The sequence below is a fragment of the Alligator mississippiensis genome, chromosome 1 (genome assembly GCF_030867095.1).
Source record: "Alligator mississippiensis isolate rAllMis1 chromosome 1, rAllMis1, whole genome shotgun sequence".
Lineage (NCBI taxonomy): Eukaryota > Metazoa > Chordata > Crocodylia > Alligatoridae > Alligator > Alligator mississippiensis.
This window is the reverse complement of record NC_081824.1, coordinates 440,166,537-440,189,939: the sequence shown is the minus strand read 5'-3', so window position 1 is coordinate 440,189,939 and position 23,403 is coordinate 440,166,537. Positions and strand designations below refer to the sequence as shown.

At 43.5% G+C, this 23,403-nt stretch overlaps 1 protein-coding gene across 5 annotated transcripts in view; it reads right to left on the bottom strand.

Annotated features, from left to right (window-relative positions):
* PDGFD (platelet derived growth factor D) overlaps nucleotides 1-17,783 on the bottom strand; it is a 218,321-nt gene extending 200,538 nt beyond the window's left edge. For 2 of the 5 annotated variants that reach the window (XR_002088641.2, XM_019482020.2), the window contains exon 1: nucleotides 17,604-17,783. Coding sequence is in view for 4 of the 5 variants with exons in the window: in XM_019482020.2 (XP_019337565.1) it covers nucleotides 17,604-17,718 (115 nt within the window). In the remaining variant the exon portion in view is untranslated. The remainder of the gene's footprint in view (nucleotides 1-17,603) is intronic. The other 3 variants (XM_019482019.2, XM_014600702.3, XM_006268644.4) reach the window with 3 other exon arrangements.
* Nucleotides 17,784-23,403: the final 5,620 nt, after the last annotated feature.

The window sequence follows — 23,403 nt, the reverse complement described above, 5'->3', positions numbered from 1 at the left end:
ATGAAAAAAACTCACAGAATTTTAAAATTGTTGTAACAGTTAAATAAAACTACTTTAAGTGAGCTGGATAAATAAGACAAATGTTTATTAAACATATTTTATATTTCAAACTAAATGATTTAGTAGAGAAAGGAATTGGTGAATCTCTTATTGGTGAATTGACATTGAAAATCTGGTCTTGATAACTAACAACAATGGGTATTTAGGTACGTACAGATGCATGTAAGTGTTTACCAGGATTGTTAAGAATTAATAATCACATTAGACACCTATCTTATCCCTAGGGTTAAGGACAGACATTACACACAAACTGGTTTAAGTGATCAGAAACTGGTTTAAACCTGTAACAGAACAGCTGTTCAGTGCACATAAACTGGTTTGAGAAAAACCTGGTTATCTGTAGTATCAGACTTAACTGATTTGGCTCAAACCAGTTTATGCAATGTCTGTCCCAGACCCCTTCCTAGTTAAAGTTAAATCAGAATCCTCCAGCATCCCAGCATGCTCTCTGGGGTGGGTGGGGCTCTGTGGTCCACAGCAGGGCTGGCCCATCTCCTCTGCTCCCTGGCTGCAGCTCGGCAGTCTCTGCAGGCATCCGCCTGGCTTCCCCCCCCTGCCCCACCCCACCCTCTGCTAAGCAAGCATTCCCCCATCCCTGACAGACACCTCTCAGCATCAGCTAGCAGACCACATGCTGGCTACCTCCAAGCTGTGGCACACGGAACAAAGGCAGAATCAACAGACGGCTGGTAACATTCTTCTGTTTGCTTAATGGGTTGACAACACTAAGCTAGAGGTGATAAACATTCCCTGATGGGCAGCTCAGGGGGTTAGGGTGGAGAATAATAAGAGTGTCCTGCCAGGGCCTGGGCATGCCCCCTTCAGTTCAGCTTTTTGCAAGGGAAAGGAGGTTTGCTATAGCGCCCCACCGTACTTCTAGGCTGAGCCACTGCAGGCATAGATTCATAGATGCTTGGGTCAGAAGGGACCTCAACAGATCAAGTCTGACCCCCTGCCTTGGCAGGAAAGAGTGCTGGGGTCAGATGACCCCTGCCAGATGCTTATCCAGCCTTCTCTTAAAGACCCCCAAGGTAGGGGACAGCACCACTTCCTTGGAAACCTATTCCAAATTTTGGCCACCCTTACAATGAAGAAGTTTTTCCTGATGTCCAGCCTAAATCAGCTCTCTGTCAGTTTGTGACTATTGTTCCTTGGTACCCCAAGAGGTGCTCTGGTGAACAGAGCATCACTGATCCCTTGCTGCACGCCCCACTAATGCATTTGTAGGTGGCCAAATTTGCATGTGCCTGCATTTCTGGGATGTTCGTCTGGTTACAAAACTGATTTAGTCTAGCCAGGTTAGAATAACTTGCAACAATTGAATCAAATCAAGCTCAGGCTTTTTGAATGTTTGACCCTAGCCCAGATGTCTTAATGCCTTTAAAATCTGGCCCCAGCTCATTCAAATATTTAGAAATTCTAGTTTTCATCCTTTTCCAGTTGTTTTTTATTTATAGATTGAAAAAGGAAAAGAACCTTTTTTGCTTTTTCCACTAATTGATATGTTGACTTGGAATGAACCAACATAAATGAAGAAAATATTCTCTTTACATCTAAAAGTAAAAGCAAATAAGGCAAAAATTTCTGCACAACAAAGTGAAATGTTTACATTTAGAAAACAATATGCCCATCAGAATTTACTCTATAACCTTAAAACAGGTATTTTATGGAGTACTTCACATGTATTTAGGTATTTAATTCAATATATGGCACTGTGAAATATTTATAAAGATTGACTGGACCAAAAAAGATAAAGCTGTCTTCCCCAGATTAATTTACATTTCATTAAGAAAACAGCAGTGGTCATTAAAATTTCAAGATAGCTCATTGATGCAATACTATTTATGTATTTAAATTATGTTATTAGATTATAAGAAGTTTAAATCTTTATATGCATTATTTTAAATGAATTTATTTTTAAAAAAGAAAAATGTATTTAATATAAAAACAATCTGATGAAAATATCTGCCCTGTGATTCAGAGAATAAAAACCTACAGCTCCTATAAAGTTTTCCCTAACACAGAGATGCTCAAAAGCACTTTGCTTTCAAAGGAATGTAGTTTTTTGGACATACATGTAAATAAATAATGCCAGAAGCATCTATCCAGGGCACATGATAGCAACTATTCAAAGTGGAAGAAGATATAGATATTTCTAGTCTAGAGATATTATTTGTTAATGGCTGAGAATAACTGTATTTAGAGGAAGAAATGAATACCAGTGTGCCCAAACAGCCCCAAAATTGCAATGCCAAATTCACAGCCTGCTTTAAGATTATGTCTGTTAGAATAACGTGATGTCTTTATAGAGTACATATACTTGGCTCTAAGACTTCAAAACATAATTATGCTGAATACCTGAATTCTATATGAGGTTCACTTATTCAAACAGAGTTGAACATTGGTTTGAGTTATAAAATTATGAGGAAGGTGTAACAGGGGACTTTTAACCACTGTTACTTGAGTGGTGCAGAGAGATGGCAGGCAACAGAACCCTTGTTGCTTGCTGAAGAAAAAGTCAGCAAAGCAAGAGCAGCTTGCAAGAAGGATTGCTGGAAAAAGGCAGCAAGAGAGGAGAGGTGCAAGAGAAGAGTTAAAGGGGCTACAGGCCCCCAACCTGCAAACTGCTATTTTAGTTAATTAGCAGTGCCTGTGCACCTAGGTACTACTACCCACAAAATTGGCCAGCTGCCTCTACAAGACCCTTACATAGTGCATCTGGGGGGCAACTGGGTTAACCAGAATGGTGCTTCTCACCCCCATCCCTAGTCTATTGTGATCAGCATAGCTTCACTGCCACTCCCTATTCTCCCCACCCCAGGTACTCAATAGCTATTGATGCTACATCCCAGTAACCTGTGAAGCATCCAGTCTGGGACAGGCAGGGTGAGTGCCTGGAGAAATGCATAGTGGGAAAGGGTGCCACAGAACTGTGTAGAAGGGTGATGACTGTAGACCCTAGGAGAGACTAGGAGTGAGTATAAACTGCAAGCCCTAAAAGGAGAGATACAGACCCTAATGGAGGCCTGATGGGAGGAGGACTGAACTCTGGGGCTAGGGACAGAAGTTACACACAAACCGGTTTAAGTCATCAGAAACCTGTAACAGAACAGAAGTTCAGTGCACATATACCAGTTTAAAAATGACTGAAACTGCTTTAAAATAAACCTGGTTGAATGTAGTATCAGACTTAACTGATTTGGGTCAAACCGGTTTATGAAACTTCTGTCCCAGACCCCTTCCTGGTTTAAGTTAAACCAGAGTCCCCATCATGCCAGCGTGCTTTCCATCCCTGGGCTGGGCTGCGCTGGGCTATGCTTCCTGCTCCAGCACAGAATGGTTGCGGGAGGAGGGGGGAGAAAGGCAGGGACTGCCCTCCCCCAGGCAAGCCCTGGCTGGAGGCTGGGGCCAGGGATGGGGATTATACCCCCCCACTTCTCCCAAATGCAGAGCTGTCCTGCCCTGCTAAACTTACTGAAAGCTACTGCGGGTTGTAACTATGGACTACAAATCCCAGAGGCACCTGGAAGCAGGAAGTGATGAGCAACCCTGAAGAGTCCTGCTGCTGTGACTGTGGACTAAAAATCCCAGAGACCTCAGGGGCAGCAGGAAGAGGAAGTGAACATACATCCCATGCTGGCTATGTACCAGAGACCCATGCTCTAGCACGCCCTAGCTTCTGGCCTGAGCCACTGCAAGCAGGTGGCTGCATTTCCTGAATAAACAGTAAGTGTGTGTCCAGTTGTTTCTCAGTTTAATCTCTGCATCTTAGTCTAACCTGCAAAGACTAAATTGATTCAGGCTTGGGCTTTTTGACTGTCTGTACCTATCCTGGTTCTCCAAGAGCTGTCTCCTAAATATGTTAACTTTTACATCAAGGCACAGCAGGCATAAGAACAAGGCTGGATTGGGGCAGTCAAGTGCAGGAGAATGAGTGACCAACCCACAAACCCAACAGACCTACACTCTACCCCACAACCCCCCACATATACACCCCCTCAACATACCCTATGCCCCCCACACACACAACCACACCATACACCCCCACACCCCACCACACACATACTCCCACCCTAACCACAATTCAAACACCCCCACACAATATACAAGAGTAAGACTTTATATTTGAGTTATTATGCAATCATTTTTATATATATACCATGCAAACACAAATCATGACAAAAATATTTTTTGTAATAAAATTAAAATATGTATAGTAGGTGTTTGACTTTTAGCGTATGATTTGGTTTTTTTTTCTGGTTCACAGTGCAACCGTGCCCCCCCCCCTTCCAAAAGGAGTACTTTTGGGGGCAAGGGTGGGGGGAGACTTCTGGTGGCAAAGATCAGGGGTTAGAAATGGGACTTCTGGTCCCAAGATAGCAACCAGGGGGTAGGGCACTTGTCAAGATGCCTTGTGGCCCTGAATTGCTCATTTAAACTGGGAAGGGTAACTCAAGTCACAGACAACATTGTGTAGGCAACACTGTCACAAACTGGCTATCCTCATCTCTCCAGGATTCATGAATTCCTGGCTGTTTAATTTTTGCAACGAAAATCATGCCTAGTCATTGGGATTAGGGAGGAGAATGCCATGAATGCACTGCTGCCATGTTTTGTGTTCCTGGGTGGATTTTCATACCCTTTTTTCTTCCACTCTATGAAGTAAGAAAATTGGATAGATTTTTTTTACAGTTTTTAGGAGTAAACTACTCAGACCCCTCATGTTTTGTACCAAAGATCAGTCTAATGTGATTTACATCATTCAGGGCACAAATTCCTTACAGGTTTAATAGTGGAAACATAGACACAGCTTTAACAATAGGGGCATTAACAGCTCCATTGTAATTAGCTTGCTCCCAACAAAGATGTCTAAAAGCTGTCAGATTAGAGCATCTATTCAATGTAGTGTACAAATTGGTTGCTAATTAAACTATTTTACTACCTGAACTTTTGCAGCACAAAGCTGTAAGTAAATTAGCATTTTATTTACTAGTCATTAGCATGAGGTGAACAGCAGCTGAAATCACAATACTTTAATAAGGTCACAATTACAGTAAATTACTTTTATACAAATTGAGAACAATCACACAAATCCAGGTCTGCCAGTGGAATTAACAAAAAGACAGGCACGGTGTGTATATTCAGTATCTTTGTGCTCTATAAAATGTAAAATGAAATACAGGCTCTGAATCTAACTGGGTGTTTTACCCATTGTCACTAAAGTATATGAGCCAGCACTGTCTCACATGGGCTGTCCATTCTACTCTGTTCAGTAAGAGATAAGGAGAATCAATAAATCGTGGGGTTTTTTTTATGAACAAAAGACTTAGTCCTTCCAGGAAGTACAATATGAGAGCTATAATAACGAGAAAAACTTTACTAAAAATGACATTAAATTGTGGCTTCAGTTCTTTGAAGAATTATCCAGAACATGTTCAAAATTAATGGGCGTCTTCCCATTTTTCCAATGGGACCTGAATCAGGCATGGAGCAGTGATAAGGCAGAGTTTTACTTTGAACCCCAAGCAGGCAATCTGCTACACTCGCTACATTAGATTATAAATTCATTGTGGTTAAGTTCTCTTTCTTATCATGTGTTTTCTCATAGGTCCCATTGCAATGGGTTTGGAATGAGGCCTGCACATGATACTGTAATACAAATAAATGATCCATAATCATTAACAATGCGTTTCAAATTACCACATTAAAAGAATGTGCAAAGGATCCTTGTAATTTAACAAAAAAATCCTACTGATAACAAGAGTCTATTTACTTTACAGACAACAGTACAACATGGAAGAAGAGGATTTGAGGGCATCCTTTGAGCTTCTGACCCTTCTTAAACAAATGTATTTAGTGGGAACATGTCATAAAATGACAGTAATTGTTTATAAAATGTTATTTAAAAGGTGGATGGAAAAAAAAGGTGTTGACTTTTCCCTTCAAGCAAAGCAGGAGCTTTTAGAAAAAGTTTCTTATAATGCTAATAACACCATAAATTATTACCATTTTAAGAAGATAGCAGAATTACTTGTTCTTATTTCTGGTGTTCGTGTTTTGTACAGTGGACAGAGAAAGTAAGTGGATCCATTTCATTTTTTGTTGGACTACATCTGACTTTCTTACTATCATTTTACTGGGTTTCCAACTCCGCAAGGGAAACCCAGTAAAATCACCTTTACTTTTAAAGTCCCTCATTTTGTATGGACAATGGATGCACCTACATGTGCACTTTAATGTGGAACTAATTAGCTAATCAGCTCCACAGTAAAGTGTTACAGTGTACATGTGCACCCGTACTGGGTGCAATAAATTAATTAACTCCACAGATACTATCCTACAGCAGAGTAGTTACATGTGATGAAATACACGGGTAGACAGTGAGTGGGGCTGGCTGGGGCACAAGGATGCTACAGTGCAGGGGCTGCCTGCTGGCTAGCCCCACATGGTAGCACCCTTGTGTCCCAGCTGTCTCCTCCACTGCACAGTGAGACAGGGCAGAGAAGCTCTGGGCTGGCAGGCTGATACCCTGGGCCGTCTGCCAGCACTGGGCTGGTCTGCTCTGGCTCAGTGTGTTTCAGACTGTGCCAGCGTTTATTGCTATGTGCTAATTGCACTCAGTGAGGAGGATTCTGCTTCCCTGGGTCAAGAGGATGGACCTGAACTATTCTAAGTAGTGGCAGTTAACAGAACAAGGAGCAATGACTGTTTAATAGCATTCATAAAAGTTAAGTATGATGTCACAGGTATGTATATCTGCAAGGTATAAACCCCTTTATTAGGGCATCTCTTTATGCTCCTTTAGCTATTGCCTCTAGTTGGGCTTCTTAACAGTTCCACCCAGTCAATCCTTGCCCAAATCTGATCACACTGTCAGTTCATTTCATCAGACTTCTTGAACCCCAGATAGTAAAAAGTATTAGGTCACAATGAATTACAGTGTTGCCTGGATTCAGATATTCACAGTCAGGCACCTGAGATTTTATTTTCTTTAAGAATACAAGGAATTTTTAAACTGGCATGAAAACCATAAAGTCAATACAGGGAAGAAGATAATACTAGTGTTTATACTAGTTTATCCCTGGGAAATATCAATATTGAGCACCATCTTTGTTTTAGGCCATAAAGATATGCAGTCCAGAAAAGTAGATAAATAAGTAAATGATAATGCTTAGGAACAAATCAACAAAATGGGCTGACTCCCATCCATGTGAAATATAAAAGAATCAGAAACATTTACTATAGGGTTTCCACAATCTACCCCTGCTACTACAAAGAAACTGGAAATGCTGTACATTTTTGCCTTTTGCTACTAGACAAAATCAGATTAAAAACAAATACAAAGGAACAGGTACTAGAGTGGCAGCACCAGCCTTCATTGTTTATTTTTACCGTTTTAATTCTGTTTCCTATACCAGCAGAATCAACTTTAAAACAAGCATCTGGACACTAAGAGATTGCAATGCTATATTAGGATACAAGCAAAAGTATGACTTTTTCTTATTTTGCCCTCCAAAACAGGTACCAATGCACCTTGCTATTTCACCCCATTCCTCGTGTTTGTCTCAGCTAAGACTATACACCCAAATCCAACTCAACCTTGCAAATGCCCTAAATAGGACGTAAGTCACAGTGTGATACAAATCAGTGGCTAAAAAATCCACTGCTGTGTGCACAGCCTAGCTCTTTCCCTTGCCAAATGCACAACACAGGCACTCCAGAGCCCCCATCATGCAAGACAGCCCAGCACCCTCCCACTGCACCACTTCTGTTGCGCAGGAGCAGGAAGGCAGGAAGAGAAAGTGAGAACGCTGGAGGAGGTAGACCTTGGCCACCACCACAGTAAGAACAGAGGGGTGGCAGATGGGCAGTAGTACACAGGAGTCTCCTCAAAGGCTGCATGTTGCCTGTGGCCCACCAATTTGGAGAGCTTTGGCCTAAGCAACTTACTCCCACCTAAGCTCAGCTGCGGCGGACACAGATGAATGCTAGGAACTGCTAGGCAAGGTCTGAGCACACCTGCTAACTGATACTGAGAGCACATAGACAGCTCAATACAAAACACAGCAAAGGGTAAAAAAGAGATTGTACCTTTGCCTAGCACTCTAGTTAAAAGGACACTCATCCAGGAAGTCAGAGACATGAGTTCTAGATGACTTTTGGACAGAAAACAGTTACCACCATTCCCACCAGCTGAGTTCAAGAGTGAATGAGGGCATAGCATGCATGCTTCACACTGAACTCAATGCTACTGTGAGCTAAGGTGGCCTGGTTTAGGGAGGTATCTACCCTCCGTGTGGAATCTGACATGATGGAAGCACCTCTCTTGCACCATTCACTCAGATGCCTAAGCTCCAAGGAAAAATATGAATTCAGATAGCCAGTGCCTAGAATTCCTATTGACCAGAGGTGAGGCAAAGCATCTCCGTGCCTGTGGTAGCTACAATGCACAGGGCAGCACAGGCTGCTGCTGTGCCAGTTGCAGTGGAGCAATCAGCCACTGCTGCAGCAATGGCTGTTTTTGTACCTCCTACAACAGCAGTGCCCAGGGCTACTGTCCCAGGTGTCCCCTTTTATTTAAACTACTGCTAGTTGCTACCTGTACACGTGTCCCTTAGACATTATTGATCACCCTTGGGAGGAACCTAGGTTTTGCTATTACTGTTTAGGAATTCTAGGTACTTAACCCTGTAGATCTGGACCACCTGTTTGGAAAGATCATCTAAGTATTATGCACTGCAATGCCTAAGTGGAGGATTAACAGATTGATAGAACTCATCTGAAAGAGATTACTGTGACCCAGGGGAAGAGAGAGTGGACAGAGGTTGAGTCCCTGAACTGATGTCTTCATATGCCAGTCCTGTTTCTATTAGGCAGGGAACTACATACCTTTGGGGAATTTAAAGACATTCACTGTCCTCTCCATCCCCCTGAGTGTCTTGGGGTGATGCTTAGGCTTTCTAGGCTTCGTCTCTTTTTCTCACAGAGAAAGCTACCAGCTAGGAATGCAGCTGAAGCAGCTTGCAGCATCCATTATTTGTAGGGGCCTGGGATGTGGAAAGTAAGATTTATACATGCCACACCTGGATATGCAAAGATGTGCTGCTTCAGTACAGTAGTTACATGACTGCCCCTGGCTCAGGTAGTTTACACTCAGCATCTCAAATCAAAATCATGAACAGACAGTCAAAATGTCCAAAGCTGAATTAATTCAGTCTTTGCAAGTTAGTCTAAGCTGCAAAGATTGAACCAATAAGCAACTGAACAGACACCCACTTTTGATTCAGGTAATGCAGCCACATGCCTGCAGTGGCTCAAGCCAGATGCCAGGGGGGTGCTAGACCATGGCTCTGGCATGTAGCCAGCATGGGCTGTGTTTGCATGTTTTTCCTACTGCCCCCGAGGTCTCTGGGATTTGCAGTCCACAATAAGAGCAGCAGGACTCTGCAGGGTTGCTCATAACTTCCTCTTCCTGGCTTCCAGGTGCCTCCTGGATTTGTAGTCTATAGTCGCAGTAAGCAGGGCAGGGCAGGGCAGCCCCATTCTTGGGGAAAGAGGAGTTTAACCCTGTTCCCTGGCTTCAGGCCCCAGCTGGGGTTTGCCTGGGGGTGGCAGACTGAGCTGGCCAGTGACCTAGCCCTCGCTGCTCCAGCTAGGGATCACAGGGGTGGGACCAGCCCTGCTCTCTGGAGCAGACAGCACAGCTGAGCCCAGGGCTGCAAAATATGTTGAGATGTTGGGGGACTCAGCATGCTGAGATGCTGAAGGACCAGGAAGGGGTCTCAGGCAGAAGTTTCATAAACCTGTTTGACCTAAATCAGTTAAATTTGATACTATATTCAACCAAGCTTTATTCAAGGCACTTTATGGAAGATCATGTCACAAGACCAAAAAAATGCAACTATGACAGAAACTTCCTGACACTTATCCAAGAAAAAAAGATCAATCAAAGTATACTAAAATAAATGCAACTTGAAAAAATTTGGAACCATTAAAAATACAAATATTTTTCCAGGTTTAAAAGGTCTGAGCCTTTAAAAAAGGTTTAAAATGTACTGTATTCTAACTGTTGAAGCCTCCACAGGATATCCTATTACATACTCAGGTTTCACTAAAGAAGGAGAGTCAGTTAGACAATTTAAATTCACAATGTTCTGTGTTTTTAGTGCCCTCTAATAAATATTCCCCATTCAATTATCAGTGCTATGGGTTTTTTTTACCCATCAGTATATAATTCCTAATTAATAGTGACTACGATTTGATTAACTTCACCCAGATCCCATGACTGCCCTACAGATACACAAAACTCACCAACCTTTGCTTTTACCGCACCTTACTTTGCACAGACGATGAGTTGGGCTCTGGTTCTATTGCAGCTAACAGGAGTTTTGGCATTGATTGCATTGGGAGCAAGGTCAAAGTCTGTTGTTATAGTTTAAGCCTTACATGGAGTTAGCGTTTGATAAATATTTTTGTAGAGTTCGACCTCATAATGTTCCCTGCGCAGCAGGGCTGAAATACATTAGCAGGAAGTCTACTCAGAAGGTGAAGAGTGTCCTCCTTCACCATCTCCAGTATGCAGAACTCAGACTGCCAAAGCACTAATGTGGGATGTTGGCTTTTACAGCGTGGGACTAAGATCAAAAAGGAAGCATGAAACCAAAGATTATTCAAGTACAATAGGAAGCTTGAAATCATGTAGAATTTATTCCCTACAAAAATAGTAGAGCCAAACCATGCTCCCAAAAGAAAGCACAGCTACTTTGTCACTGTAAACAGGACATGCCTCTAGCTTTATAAACAGGAGACTGATTCACAACAAATTGCCAAGAAACCCATTCCAACATTTCAGTTGGAAGATACTTATCAGGAAGAGCAAAAGTATATAATGTACAATGTACCTTCCTCATAAAAGTATAATGTGATAAGTTTTATCTTATGATTGCTAAATCTTAAGAAGCATATTCCTTTTTAAAGCTAAATCCAAATGATATTATTTTTAGATATAAAGGTAAAATTTCCCATTGTGCAGAGGGTCAGTACAGAGCCTTTGACCTGCTGCTTAACTCCTTTTTAAGTTCTGAATGATACACATGCCTCAAAATGGATATCTGTAGAGACCTAAGTTTCATTTGTAACAAAGTTATGTTATATGAACAACTATGAACAAAATGTGAGGCTTAATAGCTAAAAATTACCTATTTCATTTATTTTTAGAAGGAAATTGTATACCCTAATTGGTTAAAATTACATATAGGTTTAACATAGAAAAAAAGTTTTACCATGCTAAGTCTGAAATGTGATAAACACTGATTTCTACTGTGCCCTTTATATTGATTGTTTTGTTATTAGTGTTTGTGGAATAAAGACTGTTCCCTATCTTTCTAATAGCTATTTCCCAGAGGGAAATTGTTTTTGGAGGAACATATTACCGTATAAATAAGAAAGGCATGAATAAATAATACACATTTTTGCAAAGCTTTTTTTTATGCAAGATTTGTATTGGATCTGATGAGAACAGGCCAAATATAATGTGCCAGATCTGTATATTACTTCACTGAAATGTCTTGTAATCTCTTTTACTCTAAGTTTCTTATAAAATACAAAGCAACAACTAAAAACTAGTAATATTTTCCAATAATAAAAATGCTTAGAATACCAAAGCCTAGGCTACAGTTTTGCCACCAGCCCCCTGGAAAGTGGTTAAACAACTTTTAAAAAAAGAAATTTTGCTTTCAACTCAAATACCACAAGTTAAAATGCTAACAAGAACGTGCAAACCACACCCTGACTGCTTGGAGTAGTTCAAACAAAATACCTGTCATACAATTTACTGTTCAGCGAGACCTTTCAAAAATGTGAGTACACCTTTTTTTGCTACTGTCTATGAGAAAGAAAAAGAACTGCAGTCTTGTCCTAACCTCAATATTCTTTCTAAACCTATGATACAAAGTACTCCTATTATCATCCCATCACTCAACTCCCTCTTTTACTTGCTATAGAAAATTTTTTTAAAAGTAGGCCCAACCCTGAATGCAATTAAATTAGGCCCAATGTAAGCATGCAATTAAATGCATAGGGTCAGATCTTCTGCTGGTATAAAATGCCACTCCTTCATTGTCAGGCATGACAGAAGCTGTGGCCCCCTGACCTTTTTGGGTCAGCTGTACACAAAAAGTTAAGTATACACCTTTATAGAATCAAAGCCTTAGTAATCTATATCTCTTTTTATTGAAAGATATAAAACAATGTCCTTTTTCAAGATCATTGCTAAAAGGCAATTGTTTTAGAATTTTAAATTATGAAGGTCAATTTTTATTAATTAAAACAATGGTTGGGTTTTCTAGGGAAGCCTTTAAAGTTAGTACCAAACATAGTATTTAACAAAAGCTAATGTAATTCAGAGACTGACTGGTGTTTCTGATTGAAAGAACTTCCACCGTGCGATATACATCTATCTGATAAAAAAACATTTCCAGGCTTTTTTGAACTACTCCATCATATTGACTGCTGCTGAGCCAGAGTTGTGACTTTTACATAATATCCTCATTACTTTAGTCCAAACAATTAATTATGTAGCTAAGGAACACCATCAGCTTATGGGAAAATTAAGTAATTCCAGACTGAAGTGTTCTATTACATGCAAGCAGGGGTTTGGGTTGTAGCTGTGTTGGTCTAAGGACATAGGCAGACAAGGTTCCTTGGGTGAATTTGATATCTTTTATTAGACCAACTCAAATGGTTGGAGAATAGTTATTAAGCAAGCTTTCGGGTTCAAAAACCCTTCATCAAGAACCAACTGCTGAAGCTTCCTTAGCCTGACGAAGGGTTTTTGAACCCGAAAGCTTGCTTGATAACTATTCTCCAACCATTTGAGTTGGTCTAATAAAAGATATCAAATTCACCGAAGGAACCTTGTCTGCCTATTACATGCAACACTTATGTTTCTTAAAACTGGTGGAGATTAGGAAACAACTATTTTCTTGAAAAGCCACAAAAATGGTCAGTGGAATTCAGGGTAACAAACAGACCAGAACTACTTTTGGCTCTTTCTTTTTCAACAACTGACTAGATTTCCCCAGAAAATCCCTACCACTGACACCACCGGCGGCGTCTGTGGGCAGTCCCCGATTGCTGCTGGCAAGAAAATCAGTTATTTTAAGAAAATCAGTCATGAAATGTATGCACACAAGCTTCTATTAAATGAAAACTTAATAAAATTCATTGTATTTAAATGGAAAACCACATGGATCAGAATCTTACCTCAATTACATTGATGTAAATGCTTCAGATTTCCCCAACATATGTAAAGGCAGAATCTGATGGCAAACCTTTAGTACATTTGCATACTGGAAGAGTCTGTCAGTAATCCCTGATAGAGACACTGAGATTGAGAGCACCTCTTCAAATGTTTCCAAGTAATAAATAAGAGGAAGCATTTCAATTAAAAACATCGCTAGATTTGTAATGCAAGGTAATAAATAATAATACTTAGCATCTTTTACTAGACTTCTGCTAGATAAATGAGGTGATAAGGGTCCACTCTCACAAGACCCCTATATACAAATTTAATTAACTTCAATAGTCTATTTGGTGGCATTAAAAATACAATAAATATCATGGGGTGTGCCAGGACTGTGGTAGATGTTTCTAAACTGCAGTAATTTAAAAAAAATGAGACACACTAAACTTGACAGCTGAGTCATCACTGTCAACCCATTCTTAGAATCATATAAAACTAGAGTTCAAAGAGACCTCAGGAGATCAGCTAGTCCAACCTCCTGCTCAAAGCAGGACCATCCATAACTAGATCATTCCAGCCAGGGCAGGGGTCTGTTAAGTCAGGCCTTAAAAACCTCCAAAGATGAAGATTCCACCACCTCTGTAGGTAACCTGTTCCAGTGCTTCATCACCCTCCTAGTGAGAAAGTTTTTCCAACTTAAACTTCCCTTGCTGCAACTTGAGACCATTGCTCCTTGTTCTGTCATCTGTTACCACTGAGAACAGTCCAGCACTTTATCAAACACCAGATGGGTCCTGCCGGGGCTTCTGCAGGGGAAGGGCTCTGAGATCTGTGTCTTTGTACCAACCCAGGTGGACAGCACTGTCATTGTGCCCAACTGGGGCTGCTGCAGGGACACAGACTCTCAAAGCCCTTCCCCTGCAGCCCTCCTTGTCCAAGCAGCGGCTCACTACAGCCTAGCCAGGGCAGCTGCCAGGAGACAGAGCTTTGACTCCTTCCTCCAGAGCTCCCCTTCCAGCTGGGCTGCAGGAGCTGCAGGGCCAAAAACCCCTTTTCCCCCCTGCAGCCAGGCTGCGCACAGGGCTGGGATCAGACACTATCACTGACTCAGGTGAGTGGTGCCCAGAGGGGGCAGGGCTGGCACAGGCTCAGGCAGAGTAAATGAGCTCCGCCTGGGTCTAGAGCACAGCCCTGTGCAACACCACCTGGGATGGCAGTGATCATGCTTTAAGTTAACCCTCGAAGGGATCTGACACACATGTTCGATAAAACACTTTAACAGAAAACACTTTAGGTTAGTACACGTGAATCCAGGGTTAACTCAGAGCAGGATCCACCATTTTTAAAGCATTTTCTGTATTACAGCTATAAAGTGCTTTATGTGCACTTAAAGTGCATTAAGTGTAATGTCTGTACCTAACATGAATGGCACATGCCCCTGGAGGCTGGCATTGCAACCACCCGCAGGCGGAGGTGTCAGTGGCAAGCGCGTGGCCGCGGCGAGCGGGGAGCTCCCACCGGCAGCTGCGGCGGTGTCGGCAGTGGGGGCGGGCCGAGGGGGAGCTCCCGCAGGTGGCCATAGCAGTGTCAGTGGCAGGGTGGGGGGTGGCGAGCACCGACCAGCAGTCGATGACCACCTGCAGATGCTGCCAGCAGTGGTGGCAGCCAGCAGTGATCGGGGACTGCCTACAGACACCACCGGCAGTGGAGGTGGAGGCGGCGGGGTGGCAAGTGGTGATGGCCCACAGGTGCTGCCAGCAGTGTTGGGGGCGCTTTTCCCAGAGGGTGCACCGCCCATCTCAAGGGGTGCATATGCACCCACATGCACTCCTTACATGGTACCAGTGGTATCTAACCTATATTCTTAGCAGCTGCAGCAAGAAGTATAGTCTGGTCAGATTTAATAATAATTTCATTGCATGTTTTTGATAAGTACTATTCTTCACCTATTGATTTATTTCAGAGTAACCTTGGTTTTAACCAAGTCCTATTTATAAATACACTGACTTTTTAGGAGCCAAAGAAGAAAGGCAATTTGGACTCCTGTCCTGTACAAAAGATGTTTGCTTCAGTCAAAAGGTACATTGGGCCCCCAATTAAAACTATCAGCTTTCAGTATGACTGGCTTATTCTGCCCGTGGTCAACGAAAGAATTTAAAGACATGTTTTCCTTTTTATAAAAACATAGTTTGTCATGGGACTTCCAACATACAATCTGGATTTTTTCAAGAGGTTAACAGACTGGGATTCCTTTCCAGATCTCTGTCATTCTGCAACTTAAAAAACATGAACATCAACTCGGGACTTTATACTGAATTAGTTTTTGTCCCCGTGATGCATTTAGAAAGATGATAATGAAAATGTACCAACATAAATATATCCTTATCCTACCCTACGTTGTCACATCTAAAACCACCTGTAGACCAAAAACACTGCCCATCAGCAAAATACATATCAGTGTTATTCCATATCAACACCTCAGACCAAAACAAGATAAAAATACCATTTTTGTTAGGAGCTTTAAACACAAAAATTCTGTTACTGACCTACAGCCAGCCTTTTTAGCCCTCTCCACCTGCCTGAGTGCCACTTCAATCTCCTTCTGCCCAATCTGTTGCTCTGCTTTCTGCTCCATCCTGTGCTCCTGCCCAATCAGCTACTACGCTTTCTGCTCCTGCCCTATCTGTTACCATGTTTTCTGATCACTCCCCAATCTGCTGCGTGCCACATGCAGAGGCTGCTCGTGCCACTTGTGGCACATTTGCCTACAGTTGACCATCAGAAATACATCTTTCAAGCCCTGGGCACAGGAGCAGGCACAGGAGCAGGGCTGGCCACAATATGGCCCATGTATCCCACCAATTCCATTTAATTCCTGTTCACTGCTGTAAAAAAAACAGAGTAATCCTACTCCCACTGGAGTCAATTAACTGATGTGGTTGACTTAAGTGGCAGCCAGCCCCAAGGTTATCAAGATCAATCCTCAAATCAAATCATCACGATTGACAGAAAAAGCAGGATAGTAATGATCCTACATATGCGTTTTCTTTCTCTTGATAACACCCAAGATAAGAAACAATGCCATCCTAGGCACTGCTTTTCACTTGGAGTAAAATGATCTCCCTTCACGCTGCTGCTGCTGAGCTTAAAAGACTAGTTCCGAAGGATCAGTTGCTGAATCTTACTCAATGCTCATATAAATAAATTATAATAACAATAATAATTAAGACAGCTGGTATATTTAAGTGGTTCTAAGTAAGAAGGAAACTGTTTGGAGTTTGACTCAGACTAGGGAACTTCCCCCTTAGCATAGTTCAGTAACACTTTGTTCTTGTACACATTTTAAACTGAGACAGGAGCAAACAGGACAGGGGCATTAATAAACCATTCAACAATTTTGGTGGAGGAAGGGGAAATTGTTGGGCATGTGTTTTTATTATAAACATACTCTACTTTCAAAACAAAAGATAAAAGAATGAGTGCATTAAATATCAGGGCTAGAAATACCTTCAGTGTTTCACTTTTTTGTCTCCAGGACTTTCACAGATCCGATATCCTTTTACATATTTTCTTGTGATGGCTGATTAATGGATACAAAAGATCCCTAATTTGGTGGCCTGGAAGTTGAAGCTAAACATCCATCTATCTACTTCAAGTGGACTCCAATTAATGGACACCGTTAAAAATATACACTAACAAAGGCAAAGAAGAGCGTGGTCTTGGATATGACCCGCACGCAGATAATCACGAGGAACCCAGGGGAAATAAAGAAGTCAGAAAGGAACTCAAGAGACACAACTTTGCTTCTGGTCACTTTGCAGAGGGCAACTGTCTTTTCTCCCTTTCCATCAGGAAGAAGCAGGACGGCATGTAAAAGGAGCCAGGATTTGTTGCGCGAGGGAAACACGAAGCTGGATGACTGCATCAGCCCAGGCAAGAAGCTCCTCATGCGTCCCAAACCACAGACCTCATCGCTGCTGCCGTTCATTATAAGCAGCAGAGTTCACCGAGGGAGCTGCAATTGTGCTCCGGCCCGGACTCCCTGTGCTCTCCGCACCAGCACCCGGAGCAGGAGCAGCTGCTTTCCTTCACCCACGCGCGTCCCGACCCTTGCCCAGGGGGGCAGCGAGTCCCCAGGAGGCTGCGCCGGGCGGGCAGCGCCGCCGAGCCGGGAGACCCGAGCATCCCGCCACGGGGCGCTGCCCCCTCGCAAGGGGCTCCCAGCCCGGCACTCGTCCGGGGGAGCTGCGGCCGCCCCGAGGGGGGCAGGTCGGGCAGGGGCAGGGAGGGGGACACTCACCATCGCGCCGGAGGTTGGAGGAGCGCAGGGCTTTGATGGAGCCGCCCTGCGCGGCCGCGGGGCCCGGCCGGCTGCACAAGTGGGCGCAGAGCAGCAGGGCGACGAGCAGCGGCATCGTGGGGGCAGCTGCCGAGACGCCGCCCGCCCGGCCGCACTCCCTCACTCCCTCCCTCCCTCCCTCACGCGCCGCGCGGCCCCCGCGCGCCCCGCATGGCTCCGCTTCCCGCAGGTGACGCCGCCCCCCGCGGGCCGGGCCGGGCCGGGCCGGGCCGGGCTCGGCTCCTACCAGACGGGCTCGCCTCCCGTCCCCGCGCGGGGGGGCCGGGCGCTGAGGGCACGGCGGAGCGGGGCGCGCGCGGCCGGCCGCGGTGTCATGCGGAGGGAAGCGCGCGGCGGCGGCGGCCGGCAGGGAGGAGGAAGGGGCGGGGGAGGGCGGCAGGCGGAGCGGGTGTCCCCCGGCCCTTGCTGCTCGCCTCGCCCCGGGGCCGCTGGCGCCGGTGGGACGAGCCGTGCCGCCAGGGGTGCGGGTCCGGGGCGACCTCGGCAGGTCCCTTCCAGCCCCCACACCTGCCCCTTTTGCAAACAGAGGGAGACCCTGGCGCACGGCCCTGCACCGCTCCCCACAACCTCCTGCTGAGTGAGGGTCTGGCTGCAAATATTCCCTTCGCCTCTTGGTTTGGGCGCTCCCTGTCCATGGCCCCACCGAGCCCCCGGGGCAGCCGCCTCCTGGCCAAGCTGGCCGTGTAGCTGGCCGGGAAGGAGGCTCTGGACGGGAGGGTCCTCAGGGACTGCGGGGCCGCTTTCCTTGCCCGACTTCATTCCCATCTCCGAGTATCGCTGGGCAGTGTCCACCGGCTCCTTGGACTCATCTGAAGGCCAGTGCGTGCTGTCCGGTGTGCCCAGTGTCTCCCCTTGGCACTCTTGTTATGAACCTTTGACCTCTGCTCTTGTCCCTGTTTTCATTATTATTTGTCCCAAGTACTTAATTTTCACCTTTCCTGTAGCCTCCCCGCTTGAAGGGGGTCAATAAGTTACTTGGTGGGCCTAGGCCGCCGCCCCTGAAGGTGACAAATAGGCCAGCCCCGCTTAGATGTGACTGTGAACAAGATGGGCAGGGGCTGACCAGTGCCCCTGACTCCACACGTTCACCGAGCCGGAGCCCAGGGTGCCAGGAGGAGGGTGGCACATTGTGAGCAGGGAGAGGTGGAGTGACTCAGGTGCACTAGTGCTTGCCAGGGCCCTGCCACACACTCAGGTTATAGTGGGATAGAAACCAGGTCTCAAGTTAATACACATTCTCAAGCACTAACTTCATAGCTTGCTGGCTCTTCTTATAGCTAGACTGACATTTTTGTCCTGTGGCGATTAGTTTGCAGGTGCAGCCGATCTCCATTTATTCCACCTGTTAATTGTGTAATATATCTAAGGGGTAGCAGGGGCTGAAGATTGGGCCCCAAGAGTTCTCAGTGGCATCCCCTCCCCTTAAGGAAACACATTAGGAACAACTTATTTGTGAGTGACATGTGTGAAGGAGGTACAAAGCTATATTCATCTAGCTTTGAACAATAAAAAGGGAGGGGAGAGGCTTAATTTTCCACAGATGTATACAAAACTAAATGGCCTGCTCAGTCATTCTGTCTACCTCATCCAATGTCCAAAGCTTCTCAGGCAAACACAGACTACTGCTACTGAGACCCCGTTGTAGAAACATGTAAGAAGACACCGTCTTTGTCTTGTAGAGTTCACAATCCAAAGAGGACAACATTGGGCAAAAACGGGAGAGGCAAGCGATCAACTTGTTTGTGGCACGTCCTGTTAATTTCACTTTCCCTGTCTCCCTCCTCTGGTTATACTTTTCAGTAAGTGAAAAGCAGAGGCACAACTGGCAAATGTTGCCCTAGGCAGCATGAGGGGTCACATCCCAATAGCCCGTCCCCTTGTCAGCATCACGCCCCACTCCCAGCCCCTGTAGGAGATGTGGCTGCTGCTGAGGGAGGTGTTGGTGCAGTGAGTAGCAGCTGACTGTCACCACCACCACTCCCCACCCACCTACCATCACAGGCAGCAGTGGGCAACAGTGAATTTGGCAGTAAGAAAGACAGCAGCTCCTGTCCTTGCTCCCTGCAGCTACAGTCTCAAGCCTCACTGTCCCTACCACGTCCTTAAGTGCTGCCAATTCCCATCACCAGTGGACATGAGCCAGTGATGGATTCAGTGGTGCAGTAGGAAGGCACAGACTCCTTGGAGGACTTTGTTCTTCCTCTGTCTTTTAAGTTGGCATCTGGCACCATATTAAGTCAGTGCCCCTCACCCACCCCTAGTTATGCTACTGGTGAAGCAAAATGTATTTAGTTATTTTTTTTTTAAATCCTTGTCTTTTTTTTTCTATTTTTAAATAAAATTGTCCTTATATATTGCACATTGGAGACCTAAAATTGAAATCTTTCTGAAGCAGAAGGTTCTGTGTCCATGTCTTTCAGGACAGAAAAGGGCTAGGAAAGTACTTGGGTCTTATTCCAAAATAAGTCTGCTTCTATACATTACCAGAAAAAACTGTGCATTCAGCGTACCAGAAATCCCCAATTCTAGCATTTCTGTTTGATGCACAGAGAGACATTGGGCAACAGCAGCAGAAATGCTCAGAATTGACATGCACTGGCTCACCTATATTAAAGCGACTGACTTTCTTGCATACATTCTGGCTGCTTTACTACTCTATCCAGGAAGAGCACTGAACAACTGCGGACGCTTCCTCTGCCTGACAAAGGGTATTTGTACCTGACAGCTTGCAAAAAAGATTTTTTCCAACTATTTGACTTGGTCTAATAAAAGATATCAGATTTACCCAGAGAACCTTGTCGGCCTATATCCTCAGGCCAACACAGCTACAACCTGCACCCCTACATTAAAGAAGATGCACTTAAATGGTTCTGAGTACACTTCTTAGATTTACTTTCAAAAGGACTAGATACACCCTAAAAAGGGTATATTTAAAGACATCTTCAGAACAGGTAGCCATAGGACTTGATATCAAAATATATGTATGAGTTCTGCACCGACTGATCCAGATCTCTGGATCTTTGTTTTCAGAAATCTTTTGGTGTAATGGTTCAACCATCTTTTAATGCTTTGAAATAATCTAGTCAGCCTGAATATAATGGCCTGCAGTGAGTAAATGTTCTGGTTATTAGAGAAGAGGGTACATGATCATACAGATTGGAAAATAGAAAGATTAAGGTAACTACAGATCTGTCAGCCTGACAGACCCTCCCCCCACAGCCCCAAAATAATGGAAAGGTTGATACAGAACTTGATTAACAGTAATTTACAGGATTTGTGGGAACACACATGCTAATTTGATATCTTTTATTACAAGTTGGATTCATAAAGGTAAATGAAATTTGATAATAGAGGGCAGTTTAATCTGACAGATAAGGATATAACAAGATCCAATGTCTGGAAGTTGCAGCTAGACTAGAAATATTTTATATGTTGAGGAAAGTTAACCATTGAAAAATATTATCAAGTGCCATGACGGATTCTCCCTGACTGGAAATTTTAAAATAAAAATTGGGTGTTTTCCTAAAAGATATTCCATAGCTCTAACAGAAAAAAATAAGGTAAATCCTAACAGAAGTCAATCCTATGGCTTGTATTATATAGAAGGATCCGAGGAGATGATACAGTGTTCTCTTCTGGGCTTACACTTTATGAATGAATCTATAAAGTATAGAGTGAACAGCAGCATAGAAATTGTGTTCATACAGACATATATTAGAAATGCAGTTGTTGCAAGAATGTGGATTGGCCAGAGTTCACATAATATATATACCACAAGAGGTAATGGGAAGGGGACCAGAGCCCACATATGGCTAGAAGTAGTAGGTAGGTAAGAAGGCATTGCTAAGTTGCTTAGATAATTAAAATATTGCATAGCACAGACCTCAGCAAAGTGATCTGTAGCCCAGCTTTACCTGAGTTGCTGCCAACAGTTCAGCAGCATACAAAGAGACCCCCCTAGTGATATAGAACAATGTTGGTATCCAGATTTGCCAAACAAAAGCCCAGGCAGCAATGACATATACCACCAGCTGCCCATGAACATTTGGCATTGGTTCTTGGGAACAAATAAGAAAATACTATGCGCACTAGATCCAGGCAGCAGCCTGGCAACTGGTATCTGCTTCACCCTCCTTAAACCAGTTGTGCATTCTCCCCCTGTCTGGCACATTCTTTAAAGCAGCTGCAGGCTCATTTTGGCAGTCATCCAATGCAAGCGTTTAGTAGCTGTAAATGGAACATTGATGCTTGCTCATGGAGAGGGAGGAAGAGGCCTCCAGAACTTCATGCACTTATTTTCCAGATCCCAGAAAACTGCCCTACCACTTAGACATTTCTCAATTACTACGAAGCACACAATGATAGGGATGATGCCTCATAGTATACATAGCAGAGGTCAGTATCAGGCTCCCCAAAAGTTTTAAATAACATTAAGGCTGAACTCCTGGGTCCCTTGCAGTGAACTGTAGATTTGCTTTTGAATTCAGTGGAGTTAGAATTTACGATGGAAAAGGGAAGTGAGGAAGGCTGAAGATTTTTGTGGGCATAACTGATTTTCTTATAGGCTGGGCCAAGCAACCATCTACAACTCTCCGTTCTACTCAGCCACCTGGATCTTTAGGCCAAGGACCTGGTAATGATAAGAAACTTCTAGTTGTGTAGAATTTATCATGCTCCTCTTCTCTCTGATGGTCACAGCCTACCTATCCCTATCTGTTTCAAGTCTTCCAGAACATTATCTTATCCTCTTTTCTTTGGTTCTTATGATTTATTAAATTTTATTTCTGGCTTCTCTTCTGTTTGCTTGGTGACAAATTCCGTTTTTCTTTCTTAGACTCTGGGGTAGTATTGCTTCCCAGATCTGGTTGTATGAGGCTTAATAGTGTCTCTACTTACTTTTCCAATCCAGGTGTCTTCCAACACAATCACTAGCTTGCAGTATACACATAGGAAAATCCTTCCGGCTTTAAAGTAGAAAAGAAAACGTGACACACTTAGCTAACAGCCACTGGTCCATTCCTGGCCACAATAACAGTAAGTGTAAATCTGTACCTGGAAAACAAACTTTTCATACTTCCTCTCCAAAACTCCCTTCAAAACATATTAGTCATTCTTGAATAAATGCAACATTAAGAGCTGGAATACAGAATAGAAGAGTCAGAAATGCAAAGCCAAGTCTGAAAGCTCAACTTACACTCTACCTCCTATTGCTTATGCATTAAAATATGCTGTTTACATCAAATGTATTATTTAATTTAATATTACACATAATTTAAAAATATAATTTATTGTACAGTAGGTTACACTATATGTGACAAAGTTCATAATTATTTGACTTTTAAATTACATACAAGTAAAGATATAATAAGCAAAATTCTTGAAAATACATGAATGTTTAAAGTAAGCCTGTTGAAACTATTTTTTTGATCAGTTTTAAACTAAAGCAGCTGAGAATGTTGTCTAGGGCTTTAGCTTTGGAATCATATTACTTGTAGCTGTCAGAGTGATATGTCCAAGGTCACACGCAACAAGTCAATGGCAGGTTTGGGAATACAGCTAGGTCTCCTACTGTCCACTCGAGACCACAATACCACTCTAAGGAGTAGAGTTCATATTTCACACACCCCTCCCCCCCCACATTGCTATATATTAAACACTTGGCACTAGTAAATTAATCCCTTTTGGGGCAGACAGAATTTGTGCTAATAACCTTGCACTATCATTAGGCTAAATTGGCTTT